Raw genomic sequence first — 16804 nt, forward strand, 5'->3', positions numbered from 1 at the left:
GCGATATCCCCAGATTAACTCTCAGGGAGGGCCAGAAGCACCATATCTCACAGGATCAAAGCCACAGCCACGTACCCTCCTGTCTTCCCCAATGCATGCCTCATAAACACCCGTCAGCTTTGCGGTCAGGTTTGGCTTTGTCACCAGGCATGGTGTGAAGCAACATTTTATTCCAGACAGCCCTTCCCTTTGCGGGCCAGGCGTTTGCACCACAGGATAGTGCCACAACAGGTGCCAGTGGCAAGGTGGGGTGGCTGCACAGCCAGACACCTACGCACCCAGCCCAGGAGCCAGCATGGGGCTCAGCCGCACTTGCCCAGGCACTCGAGCAGCTCCATGCGGATGGCGATGCGAACGTGCCAGCCCAGCGGGATGAGGCGGATGTAACGGGCCACGATGGGCGGCCGCAGCAGGTTCTGCACCGAAGACGAGCGGTCCGAGTTGCCGTAGAAAACCTGTGGAGAGAGGTGTGGGCAGACGGTTAGGGGGCTGGAAATCCTGCCCTGTGAGTTTTGGGTGCCTGCGCAGAGCTGGGGAGGAGGAGGGTCCCTCCTCCCTACCCCCAAAGTAAAAGACTTCAAAATTATCAAGACACAGAAAATGTTTGTCACTGTGACTGAGTTCTCTGAGTATGTAACTTTCCCCACCATTGCTTTTCCACTTCTTGTGGTTAGGCTAGGCTTAATCTCACCCTGTTCTACCTCATTCACCCTCCCACAGCACGGCACCAAGCACACCAAGTCAGTGTGGCTGTTTGCAGTTTATGAGCTGAGTTCCCAGACACACCGATATAGACAAAAATGTATTTCAGAGATCTTCCCCACCACTTGGCCACGCTGCCACATCTCCTGCTGCCACAACCTGTTTTTTGGGGAAAACTCAGCATCCTCCCAGGGCTGCAGGAACCAGTTGCTTTAGCAAAGCCACCAGAGCCTCCCCTGCTGGGATATGTGCCTTCCATGCAGATGGACGCTGAGGATGCCTGGGAGGCAGCAGCTGTGGGATCCCCCAGCCCACCTGGGAACCACAGGCACCACTGTAAGGTCTCCCCAGTGCATTTTTTCACTTTAGACCAACCACTAGGAAGTATGGCGTGCAAATGTTTCAGTGTGCTGTGACTTAACCAGTTGTGGATTTTTGTCCTAGGGGATTTTCTGCATCATCATTGTGCCATAGCCCTGGAGTTACAACAACAGACAGAGCCCCCATTTTGCATTGTCCAGGAGTGGGTGGGGCTGTACTATCTAAACAGAGAGATTTTTACCATGGAGGTGCCACTTCCCCTGTGATGCTGACTAATGCCTCCATCCTGACCAGCTCAGTCTGGACTCCAGCATTGTCACTACAAAATGTAAAAAATGTATTTCAGCCTTCTGTGGCTGGTCAGCATGGCATTTGTTCTCACTGCAGGAGGGGAGGAATGCCCAGTGCTGCTCCTGGATGTGGGGTGAGCACTGGTTCCCACCCACCCTGCTGCTCACACAGGACTCCTCTCTTAACACACCTCCCCACTGAGATCCAATGCTTTAGTGTCACCAAACGTGCCCATCCCCAACGCCCTCCCCAAGTGGCTGAAGCGCAAAGTCCACTGACCCGGTTGTTCCCGGTCTGGTCCTTGTAGTAAACCCAGTTGAGGTTTTCATCGGTGCGGTACTGCACGCTGTACTTGGTCATCCACTCATCGGCGTCGCAGCGGCCTTGCGTGAGGATCCCTGAGATCACCTTCACCTCCTTCAGGTCGATCTGCAGCCACTGCCCATTGTCCTGGTACTTGGAGAGCCAGGCACACCTGGGGGACAGCACCAGCCATGCTATGTCCTCCACTGCTGCCCTCCTGGGTGGCCTCTCCTGCCCCCATGCTGCCACAGGACCCCTGTTCCCCACACCCACACACCCATGGGACCTCTTGGAGAGGCATTTTTGGACTCACCCGAAGCCTTGGCCGTTGAGGCGGGCCTTGTTGGCCGTCCAGGAGGAGTACCAGCCTGTGTACTGCTCAGGGTTGGAGCAGCTTATCTGGTCAGGGGTGACGGCACCGGACTCGAAACCCAGGGGATTGTGGTAGGGGCACTCTGCAGAACAAGGGAAAAACCATGTTGCCTTAAAGCCACAAGGGGCTTTGTGTCCTGGTTGTGTTTGCACACCTCTTGCCGACACCCTCTGTGGATTCGCTGCTCCCTGTCCTCCCTGGCCAGGATGCTGGGGAGGTTCTTAAACCCAGAACACAGCCCCTGCAGTGTTTGCTGCCCGGAGGCCGTGGGGTCTTCATTTTTATCTCTTCTCTTGTATGAATTTCTGACTCTTCTCCCTCCCTCAAATCTTCCTAAACCTGTGCTGCCTGCAGCATTTTAAGGGGAAGGTTTTATTCAGACGTTTCAGTCTGAATTTCTTCTTGTAAGCACACATAAGCAGATCCAGTCTGGATCCATCAACCTGGATCCAGCCTCCAGGCTGTCAGCCTCTGCCTGGTCCTTGAGACATGTCTGGTATGACTTCTCTTGCTGGGTCTTATCTCCTTTTGCTCCTCCATTCACTGTCGTGATTCACAGCCGTGCTTGCGTGACAAAATTGCTGAGCCTGCTCTGATCATCCCCCCACAAGCAACCTCAGTTCTTCTGCATTTTCTGCTATAACAATTATCTTTGCATCTGGAGATGGTCTTGTGGGAAATCCACAGATACTCCAGTTCTAGCAAGGTGTAACACTTGGCACTGCTCTCCCTGTGAGATTTTGCTTTTGATTCTTCAGGTTACCAAACCTGACCTCACAGCTGTCTTCTGCAATAGCGAGAGGTTCAGCAAGACTCCCGCTGGCTGCCAAAACTGCTGAGGGCAGAAATACTCATTCATCTTTAAAACTTTCCATGGTGGGTCACCATACAGTGCTCTGGAAGGTGAGCCTTTGGTGACACCACCACGCAGAGCTCCTGCATGCTTGCTGGACCTACTTTGTTGTTGTTGTTGTTGTTATGATCATTTTTAATGCAAGCAGGTTTTCATTACGTATCCAGATACACATAAAGAAGGTATGACAAGTGTCACATGGGAATTGCCTGGGCAAACATCTATATCATGGGCAGCATCTTCTGATGTTGCAGCCTGTGGAGCAGCTGAGGTGCCCCCAAGAGCAACTCTGTCACACTTTCCAGTTCAGTGTAGTTCATTTCATGGGTTTCATCAATAAAGGAGAAACGGAGCTCTGAGCAGCTTCACATGTGGGTAAGATGTTTCCTTGCACCAGCCATGCCTGACTGACCAGTGTGATGCCTCATGTTAAAAATGATTGACATACTGGGAGCATCAGTGGGCACCCAGGGCCCAGCAACGCACCAGCACTGTGGTGGTGTGATCGATGTCTCATTAGTGAAGTCCACTAGGTTGATATCATATGCATCAATATCTCATTAACATATCTTGCTCAGTCAGTACCTCATGACCGTGTTTTTCCCCACAAAAAGCCAGAGCTGCCACCCCACCTTTCTCCAGGCATGGAAACATCATGCTTTAGCAGCACATTAGAACTCCTGCTCCCCTTGTGCAAGAGGGAAGCCAGGCCAAGGTGGCCCCGCATGTTTACTACTCAGCAGGCTTATCTCGAACACCACGTAACTTTACTTTTAGCAACACTAATCCACAGACCACACAACCGTAATGCAATTAGAAGGTCACCTTCTGGCATGCCTGGGTGCACCATGTGTGGGGAACCTCGAAATAGATTCCTAGTGCCTGCATGGCCAAACCAGCTGTGCCATTTAACACTGTTACTGCTGACCTGGAGAGCACTTGTGCAGCAGCTGCTCCGCTCCAGCCATGCCAGAGACAGCTCTGCAACAACACCTCAGCACGGCTGCTCTGGAAACTGTCCCCAGGCAGTGGGGACACCGGCCACATGGCCATGGCTGGGCTGGGCAAGGAGAATGCAATGCCCCACTCCCTGGGGACAGAGACAGTTGGGAGATAAAGTGACAACACTCATTATTCAGGAGAATAGTCTTCATCAGTCAAGGAAGATGCCTTCATTACTCAGCTACGTAATGCTAAGAAATGACAGCACCCCTCACACCTAGCTCAACAAGAAACCTAGAGCTGCTCCTCTCACGCACATCCCACAGTCATGGACGGATCAACCAAACCTGCCACATCTCCTTTCCTTCCCTTCCCTTTCAAGGGGCAATAGTTTAAATGGAAAAAGGGTAGGTTTAGATTGGACATAAGAATTTTTTTACGATGAGGATGGTGAGCCACTGGGGTAGGTTTCCCAGAGAAGCTGTAGATGGCCCATCATTGGAAGCCTTCAAGGTCACATTGGAGAGGCATTTGAGCAACCTGATCTAGTGAAAGATGTCCCTGCCCATGGCAGGGGGGCTGGACTAGATGATCTTCAAAGGTTCCTTCCAACCCAAACCATGCTGCGATCCTGTGATTTTTTGATGCAAGTGACAGCAACCTAGTACCAGGCTGTAGCAAGGCTTTGTATGGAGAATTGTACACTGTTAAGGTTAAACAGCAAGAAAACTGGGGCTGTTCGGCCTGGAGAAAAGGAGGCTGAGGGAAGACCTTGTCGCTTTCTGCAACTACCTGAAAGGAGGTTGTAGCATGGAGGGGGTTGGTCTCTTCTCTCAGGTAACAAGTGATGGGACAAGAGGAAATGGCATCAAGTTGTGCCAGGATATTGGATATACGGAAAAAATTCTTCATGGAAAGGGTTGTCAGCCACTGGAACAGGCTGCCCAGAGAAGTGGTGGAGTCACCATCCCTGGAGGGGTTTAAAAGGCATTTAGATGAGGTTCTTAGGGACATGGTTTACTGCTAGAGTTAGGTTATGGTTGGACTCGGTGACCCTGAGGGTCTCTTCCAACCAAAATGATTCTATAATTCTATGAAATCACACAGTAGGACCAGGCTGGCATGCCAAGTGTAGGTGCTGGTAGGGAGTCACTGTGAGAAGAAGGACTTCTCAAGGGGTTGGTCAGGGATCTCTGCCGGGCCGGCTGCAATCCAGTGTTGCCATAAGGCTCTATGATGCATGTGAGTGTGCTGACGCTGCTACTTGCACATGTGGGAAGCAGGAGGATCCTACGTGGCGACCTGGAGTGTGCAGTAATCTCCATTTGTTCAAAATATCCTTTGCTGCATCTCTATGCAAAGGGATACAGTTACAGGTGGGCGATGTGCAGGTGCAGGGGGACACCTTCTGAATGGAGAGGGACTCAGACAAGGATGCAAGGACTGCAGGGAGCTGCCCATCACAGATGAGCTTCATGATGATGCTGTGACAAAAAAAAAGAGTTGTGGCAGCCAGCCCTTTGAAAGGGAGCAGTGAGCTCAGGCAGGGCCATGCCAGCTCAGACTGTGTTTGGGGTCGTGCACATGGGTTTCTTTCACAAGAGACTGGAGGAAACCCTCACAACGAATGATATAAAGTGTTATTTCTGATCTTCTATAAGTGCTGCTTCTGCACCACAGGGGTGGTCTCCAGCAAATGCCTTCTTCATCTGCATACCTGCCTCAGCAGGCAGCCCTGTGGAGATACCTGCTGCAGAAACTGGAAGGAGAGAGCCTGAGAAGCCATGACCCTTTACTGAGGATGTGTGGGGCCACTCTGCCCTGGGAGCAAGACACCATCCATGCACAGCAGATGCATCCTCTCCTTGTGGTTTCTCTGGCCAGGGAAGACACCTGTGGGCAACACTCAACCTGGGCAAGCCCCAAGTGGATACGGCCTCCACAGGAGCAGGGTGTGTGGAGGGCCAGCTCAGGGTAAGCTGATGGCCCTGCAAGGCTGACTGGAAAGCCTCTGCACTTGTCAGTTGCCTCACGCCATGGGAGGGAAACCTGCAGGTCCAACATGAGCATAGGATAGAAACACCTGGGTTTTTTCCTCTCTCATTTCTGTTTGTGTATGCATGCAAGCTCTGCCAATGGCGTCATATTTTCTTGTTAAAATACATTTTTATTTGCTTTCTAGCCTGTCCTAATTTCCACTCAGAGCTTTTCCATGATAATTCATTTAACCTCCTCGTCCTTCAGGGCAGCCATGACAAACACTGAACATTGGGGTGACCGTTTCCCCCGTGTATCTCCTCTGGGGAAACCGGAGGCAGCAAAACACACCTCAAGTTGTTGCACAGCCTCTTGCAGGAGCTGGGAGGAGGTGGTTGCTAGTGGGCATGAGGCAGGTATCACTTTAAACTTCCACTCCTAGAGGAGGTGGCCACCTCTGAACATCTATGTGACAGAGGCCTGAAGAAGAGTGTTGCTCCTGTAGGACACATGAGCTAAACCTGAAGATCAACTGGGCACCAACAAAGCCTTGCTGGAGTAACATGGCAGGGAAAATGTGGCAGTTGCAGAGAATAACAAGGGAAGATCTTGATAAGAAAACCTATAAAACACGATCTGCAAGGAACAACTGAAGGAGGTGGGCAAGGGCAGCCCAGAGAAAACTCAAAGGAAACACTATTGTGGTATTTTACTGTTTAAAAATGTGTTTCAAAGAAAGAATAAACTTTTCCTCGATCCCTGGGGAGAGGAGATGATGTTACAGTCTGAACTGCAGGAAAGGAGAATCAGCCTAGGTGGCACGAAAGGTTTTCTACAGCGAATCCTACACATGGCGGTAGATGCCCCACGCCATTTCTGGGGGCTGTAAGAACAGGGCAAGCAAATCTCCTGCTAGTGCCAGCCACCCTGGGCCACCCCAGGTGACCTCCCAAGGCCCAAGCATGGCCCCTGCTGCTGCTGCCCCTCTGCCCAATGGGGGAGGGTCACCCTGCGCCTCCCACCAGTACAGCTCCCCCGGCCCCATCAGCACCTGGGTTTGGAACAAGCGCCACCATGATGTGCTACCTCTGCAATGCAGGACGCAATGGGGGAAGCTGCTGAAGATCACCAGGCAAACATGGTTAAACACACACTGGTCCATTACCTGGCATGCACTCTAAGCTGTTCGTCCTACTGGACCACACCGAGTTAGGACCTCCTTGGCAATCGCATTTGCAAGCCTTGCTGTGCCACAGCTCCAATCTCTCATCCTAGAGGGAAAGGGAAAAAACAATAATAAATCAATAGTGACAAGAGACAAAATGTGAGTCCTGAAGCTTAGACAGACACTCATGCCCACCTGGGCTGCTGCAACTTCTCTGAGCCCCTTTCTTCATGCCAGCCCTGCATGAAACATGGGATGACTCCCCCCCACCCTTAAATTCAGGGATCAGAGCAACTGTCTGTGCTCAGAGGCCTGGATGCCATCCCTCCTTCTGCCCTGAGGCACCAGAGACGGGCAGTGCCAGACCCCCAGCATTTACCCGGCAGCCAAACCAGCCGGACAGACTTACCTCTCCTGGGGAGAGGGCCAGTGCAGCTGGGGCAGCGGGCATGGAGAAAAGAAGAGAGAGATCAGAAACACAGATGCTGCAACCAAATGTCAGGAAATGCAATGAACATTTACTCCTGAGCTGGGGAAAAATAAATTGAGGAAAACCTGACAAATCTACAGCATTTTCCCAAGCTGATCACAGGGGAAAGCAAGAAGATGGGGGCAGGCACAGGGCACTGTGTGTGCCCATGTTGTGCTACTCCCCTACTGTGTTTTCTGTGGCTTTGGCATCTCCTCTTTCTGATCAGATATGCCTGAAACATCCTGAGGAGAAACCCTTGCTGGCCCCTTCAGCCTCCACTGTACAGCTAATTTCACCACTGTCCCTTTTTGCCACCTTCCCATCCAACAGTTTCCCTTTCCCACTTTGCCCTTAAAAACCGTGAGCTGCTGATCCCCAAGGGTGAAATCCCAGCCTGACACCACCACAAATCCCTGGTGCCTTCAAAGGAAATGGGACACCCTGAGAGGTCCCTGGCCTGAAATAACTCCATCTGGACAGCACAGAGGAAAACAAAATGTAAATAGTTCTTCCCAATCCATCTTTCAAAGGAGACTCCCCATTTTTTTCTCTCTTAGAGAAAATCAGCTGTTGTGGCTGTAGAGGAAAAGCTGCTATTTTTGTAACATCTGACCTGTTTTATCTCCTACCCATCAGTGGGCAATGGCTTTTTTATGAGCCCTTTGCTGAAAGGGCTCTCCGGCTTCCCAGTAAAGTCCAAAGCAGACTACGTTAACAGCATTTGGACTGGCAGACAAGTGCCCAGGCAACTATGAAAATAAAACATTTTTTAAAAGAGCTGATAACTCTTCAACACAATTCAAATGTCAAACATCATGTCTGCAATACTGGTAGTGAATCTGCAAGCCACTAAGGATCAAGCTATTGAGCAGGTAAAAGCTTGCATACAGCAGAAACCCGCCATCTCCAAATACAGATTTTCTGAATAGGAAAAGAGGATCTTTTCACCAAATGAATTAGACTCTGAATTATTCACTGAAAGCTAGTTATGATTTATTCATTCATACACTGTCAGTTTGCTGAGCCTAGGAAGCTCCAGCTAAGGCTGGGAATTTACATCTTGCATTACTATAGCAAGTTGCATCTCAAAAGACTCACAAACACTGTGCAATTATAATCAGCTGAAATATAAGCTATATAACAAAGCTCTCTTTATTACCAAAATGCAACTGCTCCTTGTGTGTGACACTGAGCCTGAATGTATCAAGAGTCTGAAAGAAAGACCCCAGCAAAGAACAAAATGATAATTTTTTAAAAAATCCTTTCTTTAATGCAGAGATCATCTCCTTTGCTTCAACATCCCTGGGCAGCATTTCTGATCAGGAACTTGCCACATTAACCCAAGGCATCAGCCCTGGCAGAAGTAAATGTCCATCTACAACATAAAGATGTGACTTCTAGTCAGGCTGAAGAAGGAGGTAGGAAGGTACCCAGACCTCATCGAGCTCACCAGAAAAACATGGGTTCAAATCTCCGGACCTCGTCTGGTTCCACCTTTCCCAGCACAGATATTATCCAGCCCCCTAACTCCATGGTGCAACAAGAAAACCAAGGTGGAAGTACAAGCCAAGGCCATGCCACACATTGCCACCTCTGTGCTGTGACACAAGTGGCACAGCAGGTCAACATAAGCCAGCGTGAGGGTGGTTTAAATTAACGCTGCTTGTCGTCAGATCAAGACGATACAAACCAGGACTTTATCACCTATCAAAACTGGACCACCTTTGCAACAGAAGCAATGCAGTGCCTCTCCCACCTGCTTGGTTGTCTCTTGGATGCTGACACTGGAGCAGCACTGGCACCGGTGGCATGGGAGCCAGGCTGGCAGGTGCCTCTCCAGACCTTCCAGCCCATGCCACAGTGGTCTTTCCCAGCAGGACGGGTGCCCTGATCCAGCAGCAAGAGGGGCAAGGCACAGCTTTGTTACCCTGGGATTTGGGAGCCTGGCTCCCCAGCTAGCAGACTCCTGCTGTGCATCCCCACTGCTGATCGTGGGGCAGCAGCCTCTGCTCCTACATTCTGCAGGGATTCAAGTTTCATGCAGACATGTGCATTTCCTACGTGTTTCTTAACTTCTTTTTCATCATCTTTAGCAGACTGATTTTTGTGAGTTGTTTCCAGTTTGCCTTACAGTGGTTAAATGCACTTTGGCCTGGCAATAACCAGGTGTGTGAGTGGAGCCATGCAGAGCTGAAAGCAAAGATGCCTGCACCTCTCTACCTAAATACTTGCCTTGGATCTCCTGCAGCACCCAAGGTACCTTTACAGCTACAGAGAAAACCTGGTAAACAATCTAGCAAATGAATGTGCTTCGTACAGGGATAAAATATTCAAGTATATGTGCACCAGGTACATTGGCCCAGCATGAGGAAGACTGTATTGTGGTAAAACCTACTCTTGTGCACCATGTGCCTGTGGTGGGGAAAGGGGATGTGAATTACCAGGGTGATGTAGGGGTATTGCTTTGGGTCACACTGAGCCCTTTTAGCAGGCCTTCTGAGTCCCTGCCCAGGTATTTGAGAGCCAAGATCAAAATTTGGCACCTCATTGACAGATGCGGCTGGAAACCCAATGGCTGTGAGCAAAACAACAGAAAAAAAAAAAATAGTTTTCACAGAATCTAAGAATTATTTGGGTTAGAAGAGACCTTAAAGATCATCTACTTTTAAGTTCATGGGCCGGGTCATATTCCACTAGACCAGGTTGCTCAAGGACCCATCCAACCTGGCCTTTTCAGGTAGATGGGTGTATGGTAGCACCTACTCAACCCCCATGAATAAACCCTCCTGCCCTGGCCACGCCAGCCTTCTCCTGGGCTACAAGAGCAGCTTTTAGGGTTTTTAAGCTTGTCACCCAGGGGACACTACTGCAAACCAAGCAAGGGTGTGACATGCAAGCACAAACCCCCTTTTTTCAATGGAATGTGTTATTGGTTGGCATGAGACACACCATGGTGCAAAAGCAGTGCCAGGGCAGGGATGCTGGTGTGCCACCTCTCTGGCTGTCCCTGCTGGGCTCGTGGTCTCCACATGTCACAGCATGAGTCAGTGGTTTAAACATCTCAAGTAGGAGGTCAGTTTTGCCTTTTTGAGCTAAAAGAGGTTAACTGCTCAGAGCTTACTCCCACGAGCAGCTTGGCCATCCAGCACAGCCTGTGGCACAGGGGAGCAGCAGGTTTGGCATGGGGTAAGCATAGCAGCTGCAGATGGACCAAATGTCTCACCTGGGCGGTGTGGCCTGATAACCCCTGGTGTTAGGAGAGAAAAGGAGAGAAAAATATGTCCTTGCCTGCAGTTGGCCGGAAAAAGTAGTAATTGATATATTGGTGTGTTTACAGCTGCGATGGCCCCTGTCCTACAAAGGAAATGAAGAGGAAAGCTGGCTGCCAATAGTCTAAAAATGTGATGGGCAGCATGCTTTTATAGTGAGCATGTTTGCCTTCAAGGAAGGTTACAAAGATAATTGGTAATTGTAGGTCAGACAGAACGAATTGCTGCAATTCGTGGGAGAGTCACAAGCCCTGCACTGCTGCCCAGGGGCTGTTGTGTTAAAAGCACAGGACTGAAAAAAAACCCCCAACCATTAAAAAGGAAAGAGCCCTATTTACAGTCCCTGTAGTGCCCCAGGACATCCAGCAAACCATCAGTTCAGTGAAATAAATTACTATCTGTTAGTGTTTGTGAGAGGCAGGGAGATAGAGCGTGCGCCTTTCCTGTCCCTCCATCCCTCCCTACAGAGTGACGTGTCCAGTGCAGTGCCGTGCAAAAATGCCGCCCTGTAGCACAGGATTTGGAGATCGGGGCTGAGCAAGCACCAGGGGATAATTTTGTGCTGAAGCTCCCATCCTGGTGCAGCTGGGCTGAAGCACAGACCTCAGGGTGGTCCCGCTTGGTACCCACCACTGGGCAGGATGGAGAGGAGAGGAACCCCAGGGACTGTCCAAGGGTTGGCAGAGAAGGAAAAAAGCTGGCAGGGGCAGTCCTGGGATGTGGAGAACATGGGCTTCCTGAGGTAGAGGTGGGATAAAGCAGCAGCCGCAACTTTGGGCTACCTGGGGAAAGGAAGGGGCAAGTGGCAGCAAGGCTCGGTTGCTGGCATTTTAATGACAGGAACAGATAACTGTATGTCTCAGAAAGTTTCTGGTCATTAATAACATCGTTAAACAAGAGAAAGAAGGGAGAAAGATAAGTGTGGACAGAAGTACCACTGCTAAAGGCTGAGCACGTTTTGATAAGGTCAGCTCTGAGAAATCATATTGAATATCCTGACCACAGAGCCCCAACAGCAAGCTATCTTTTTTTTTTTTTAGCATGGCTAGAATTACTGACAGATGTACAAGCATGAGAAAGCACATTATAAAATAAAACAGAGAAATATAACACAGAACAAATGTCAGTCACTCAATTTACTTAAATAAGTTCACATAAACCTGGCCATTGCAGGCAAAGTATGTGGAAAATGTTAATAACTTTCTTTACTATTGACTTTAGCATTTAGGTTGCCTAGAAGCTTCAGCTGGAAAATAGCTAATTTTGCCTCTAATCTCTGTAAGCAGTATCTCAGTTTAACACAGCTCAGAGAGATGAGCAAAACTATATTCTCTCCACTTTTCCCAGTGCTTCCCTTCTGCACCGGTGGGCCATGGGGCAGGGGAAAGGAAAACAGCTGGAAAAACAGAAAAACATGACTCAAACGCCAGAAAAGATGTCACAGAAATGAAAGGGGTGATTGGAACAAATGACGCTGGTTTTATCACTTTTTCCAAAAAGTACACTGTTGTAAGTCCATGTTTTCCTTGAGTGGTGCATTAGAGAGCATCAGGAGGCAGAGCTAGGTGAGGAGGCATGAAAGCAACACAGAAGGCTGAGACATTGAAAAAAGCATTGCGGTACCTCTGAGCCCATCGGGTGCCGGTTTGTGGGTTGCTATGTTATTAACCCAGGCTATTTTTACATCCCAGCCCTGGAAATCGTGCCAGGCGAGTGAGGTGACTCACATCAGGCTGCACCAACCTCGGCAGCAAGGTGCATTGGGGGAAGCTGTGTGTTCCAGACCAGCATCTCACATAGCATTTTCCCCATCTCTCCTTGCCCCTGTGTCAGTGGCAACAGCCCCAGGGAATAGGTTGCCCAGAGAGGTGGTGGATGCCCCATCCCTGGAGACATTCCAGGCCAGGCTGGACAGGGCTCTGAGCAACCTGACCTAGTTGAAGATGTCCCTGCTCATTGCAGAGGGTTGGACCAGATGAGCTTTGAGGGTCCCTTCCAACCCAAACTATTCTATGATTCTATGACCCGTGCTGCAGCCACGGCCTGTCCCCAGGTCCCCTCAGCCAGCTTAGCCCCCTCACCCTGTCACTTCATGGTTGCTTTTGTTGTTTTTCCCTCAGGGCTTTTTCCGTGGCCACACTAAGCAGGCTCTGCAGGGACAGAGCCTGTTGTGCAGTGCAAACAGTGCCTTTATTTCTAAAAAGCACAGGGTTTAACTGGTCCTTGGGAGCTACGCTGGCAGGCAGAGACCCCCAGGGCATACATCCACCAAAAGATTTTAGGAGCCAGGCTGGCCTAGTGAATGCAGGGTGTTCATCCAAAGCCTTTCACCACCTGAAGCCACCCTGGGCCAAATGCTCAGCCTGTTGCCCCTGCAGATGATGTTATGGCTGTGGCACACATCAGCCTGCTAGGACTCATCTCTGCTGATGAATGACAGGCCGGGTCAGAGCCAGAGATAGAAGGCAGGAGGACCAGCACCAGCATCGGCCTGCAGAGGGGAGAAGGGCTCATGCTTCACGTTAAGCTCCTCTCTTACGCTTTAACACGGCTGCTGTTTCCCTCATTCGTTTTGTGGGGACTTATCACAGCTTTATTATTTTCATTTCCATTTAATTTTCTTTAATGCTTTTTATTTAGTTTCCGTTTTTATTCATTTGTATTGTGTCTCATTTAATACTTACCGCTATTTATCTGAAAGTGATAAAAACCTTTTTAAAATAACTTTAAATAATGGCAATTATACTTATTTAACTCATGCTCATTTCTCTTTTATACCTGCTGTCTCCATAATGTTTCCACAAATTTTTTTTATGTTGTGAAAATATTTGAAAAAAATCAACCTTTTCCCCTTTTCTTCTCAAGAGACATGTAATTAATTTTTTTTTCCAAAGTGCTCCTTTGAAAATTTTTGGCAGCTTCTGATCTTATTGACATGTTTGTTCCTTCCTGCTCAGAGCCATGCAGAACATTGCCTGCATAGTAATTTCAACAGATGTATCGACTGTGCCAAAGGGCGACACTAAAGATGTTATTTACTGTGATCTGAAGGCGGGTTTGGGCCTTTGATTTTGGTGGTGGGGGAGGGGGTTGTTTTTGTTTTGTTTGGCTGTTTTTTGTTTGTGGTTTTTGTTGGGGTTTTTTTTGTTGTTTATTTGTTCTTGGTGTTTTTTTTTTTTTTTCAAAGCTGCAAAAACAGAGGGGGGAAAAAAGAAATCCATTCTTTTAAACTGCTGAGCTGTGCTTATTCCTCGACGTGTAGCGAGCACGGATGGAGCGAGGTGGCGCAGGCACATCACATTCAATGTGCTAAAAGCATATTCACGTCAATCCGGGGCTCGGGGTGCTCCCCCTCACCATATGGAGGGGCCCAACAGCTGCTGCGGCTCTGGTGGCAGGAGCCTGCCTGTGGCACCATATGCTGCTGCTGCTGTCACCGAGGTGTCCCCAGCACACAGGAGCTCAGCCGAGGCGCAGGGGCTGCGGGTGCTGCTCTAAGCCACTTTTGCTGATGGAGAATATAAGGTGTAAGGAGCTTATCGTGGCATCACGTGGCTTGGAGGACTGACCTGGCGGCACCTTCTCCATGGTGGGAGAGGCAGGAGTGCGAGGGGCACCTGGGCAAAGAGTCGCTGCTCACTCTTTATCCAGTAGAGGACACTTGGATCATGAAGCAGAGAAACCCAGTAAAGTAAGAAAACTGTATATTAAGAAAAGAAATACCAAAGGAGGAATGCCTGGAAAGTGATCCTGCAAGTAAATTTTCACTGCAGGCTCTCCAAAAATATCCTGATGTGTGGGTGTCTATTAAAAGCAAGCTGTGTCTGGGATCCAGAGCAAGGTATGAACTCAGCCCAAGGACTAATTGCAGTTACGCCACACATTGGGAAAAAACACTGGAGTCTGGGTAAAAACAGCCTCCTGAGAAGCTCAGGCACCCATAACCTTCCCATGTGAAACAAAGGAGAGTGAACAAATAATGTATTAAGAGAATGCACCAATATTTGCTGGAAGATTAAAATCAAGACTTATTAATTAGACAGACTGGGGTAGAGCCAAACTAAGAGGATAAAATGAAGGCATGGCTAGTTGAGGAACACTTTTCTATCCATCAAATTTGGTAGACCAAAACATTCAATGGAAACAGAGAAGGACAGAAAAAGATAGACAAAGCAAAACACTGGCAATTCAACATCCGCAGGGAAAAAGCTGGACTGTCTGATAAATCTGGCCCGTACTCTGACAGATCATACTCTGTTCACACATTAATATTGGTAGATACCACCCAGCACTTTGAAGAGCAAACTCAGCCATGTTCAAGATAATAACAGCTTTGCCATTGGCTTTGATTAAGCCAGAAGTTCAAACACAATCCAGAAAATTGTCTCCTCATTCCACAGCTGGGTTAATTAAAATGGAAGAAGAATGTGACCCTGAATTTTTTGGCATCTTCTAGCTCCTGCTTAGCTGCTAACATTGCTACTTTTCTGAACAGTAAATCTGAGAAAGCCACAAAACTGAGAAATACTTTTCCTATTTTCTTGACTTATGATTGCTTTTTGTTCTTAAAGTGCCTTTGGAAGTTTTTTTCCAGGCCAAAATACCTGAAAGAGCCTTTTAAAAAAAGGCAGATCTCCATCAGCAATGTCTTGCTGCCAGATAAAATGATTCAGTTTTGATTAATCAAGAGTTTTGATTAATGAAGGACCAGTCTTTCGTGTTATACTGTACCTCATTTTTCAAATCAGCATTATTATTTACTCACTGGCTCAGCTGCACTACAATTTTCTTTGCAAACTCATATTTTGACAAATTATATGGCAATTTTTTTACACTGCAATTATTTTGTGAAACGGAGTTTTACTACTGAATATTCATAGAGCTGTAAGAACACTGCTCACTCATGTACATAAATTACACATCTCCTCCACAATTTTGCCTTTCCCCAAACTATTATGCTTCCATGAAAACACAGAGAAAAGCTTGCTCTGTACCCCACAGCCCCTGGCAGAAGAAAGAAGCACAGATGAAAGAAGAAATACAAAGAGGGACATCTGAAAGCGCCTCCCAGGAGGCAAAGTTCATACCTTTGTACCAGAAAAGAAGAGACAGCAGGACACTTCCCATCTTGAACTGCATCTTTTCCTTCCTCTTTTGGGAATAGCTCCTTAGCGTGCTGCTTGGCTCGCTGGCAAGGCATGAGATTAACTTAAGCATTGCCTAAGCACCTTACTCTCCTCCATTCTCATGATTTTACAGGCACCATCAAGCCAACCACACAATTATTACTGTCAAGATCCATTGTAGAGGATGTGTCATGTATAACAGTTTTTAAAAAGTACTGAGGTACTGACACTGAGTGTGACTCTGATTGTGTGTGCAGACATATGTCCAAATAAACAAGGACATACCAACCTAGAAACCATGTATACCCCCCACAGAAATGCAGATGTCTAATGCTAATAAAACACATGCAGCAAATATTGTATGTAGCATGTATTCATTATCTTCCCCCCCAGCTGTTTACTTCCACGCAATCAATGCTTTTCCTAATAATGATTGTGTGTAGAAATCTGCCCCGGCCTTACTGCTCTTTCAGTCACAGGATTGTAAGGGGCTGAAAACTGCAATTAGTAGATGAAACAGAAATAGCACATTTCAGTTGTTTACTTGTTGAGCTGTAAAAATCTCAAACTAAAAAAGTAAACCTCCTTTTGCTAACAGTTCTACCTGTAGTATCCTCTCAACCAGTTTACATCAAAGAGGGTTATACATTTCATTTTAAAATGACTGAAAGAGTCAAGACAGTAACAGACTGCTAGTGACTCCAGTGATCTTGCGCCTGTTTCTTCAAAATCTAACGATGTGCAATTAGCAGTGAATTTTTAATGGAGGTTTTTGAAAGAAACTGCTTCAGAAGCAGCTTTCTTTGTTTCAAAAGATCTCAGATTGTATGCACAGGGAATAGATTAAAGTGCTGCACAGATCACGTGGGCTGTTGTTGAATTAAGCTAGACCTGTCTCTAGCCTTCTGGTCTACATCCATTCAAAAAATACTGCACAAACATGGATGCTGACTTTTCAGAAACAGTCTCTTAGGTGAGATTTATCTCCCCTGCCTTTGGATACCCACAAA

The 16804-nt window shown here is 48.1% G+C and overlaps 1 protein-coding gene across 1 annotated transcript; it reads right to left on the reverse strand.

The window, feature by feature from the left end:
- Positions 1-302: 302 nt before the first annotated feature.
- RS1 (retinoschisin 1) lies at positions 303-15807 on the reverse strand (the record flags this gene model as incomplete). The annotated part of the gene is made up of 6 exons (XM_080351023.1): positions 303-455; positions 1594-1789; positions 1931-2072; positions 6928-7033; positions 7337-7362; positions 15756-15807. 6 exons carry the CDS (start codon positions 15805-15807, stop codon positions 303-305), a joined length of 675 nt encoding a protein of 224 aa, XP_080207149.1.
- Positions 15808-16804: the final 997 nt, after the last annotated feature.

This window comes from Nesoenas mayeri (genome assembly GCF_963082525.1).
Source record: "Nesoenas mayeri genome assembly, chromosome: 1".
Classification (NCBI taxonomy): Eukaryota; Metazoa; Chordata; class Aves; order Columbiformes; family Columbidae; genus Nesoenas; species Nesoenas mayeri.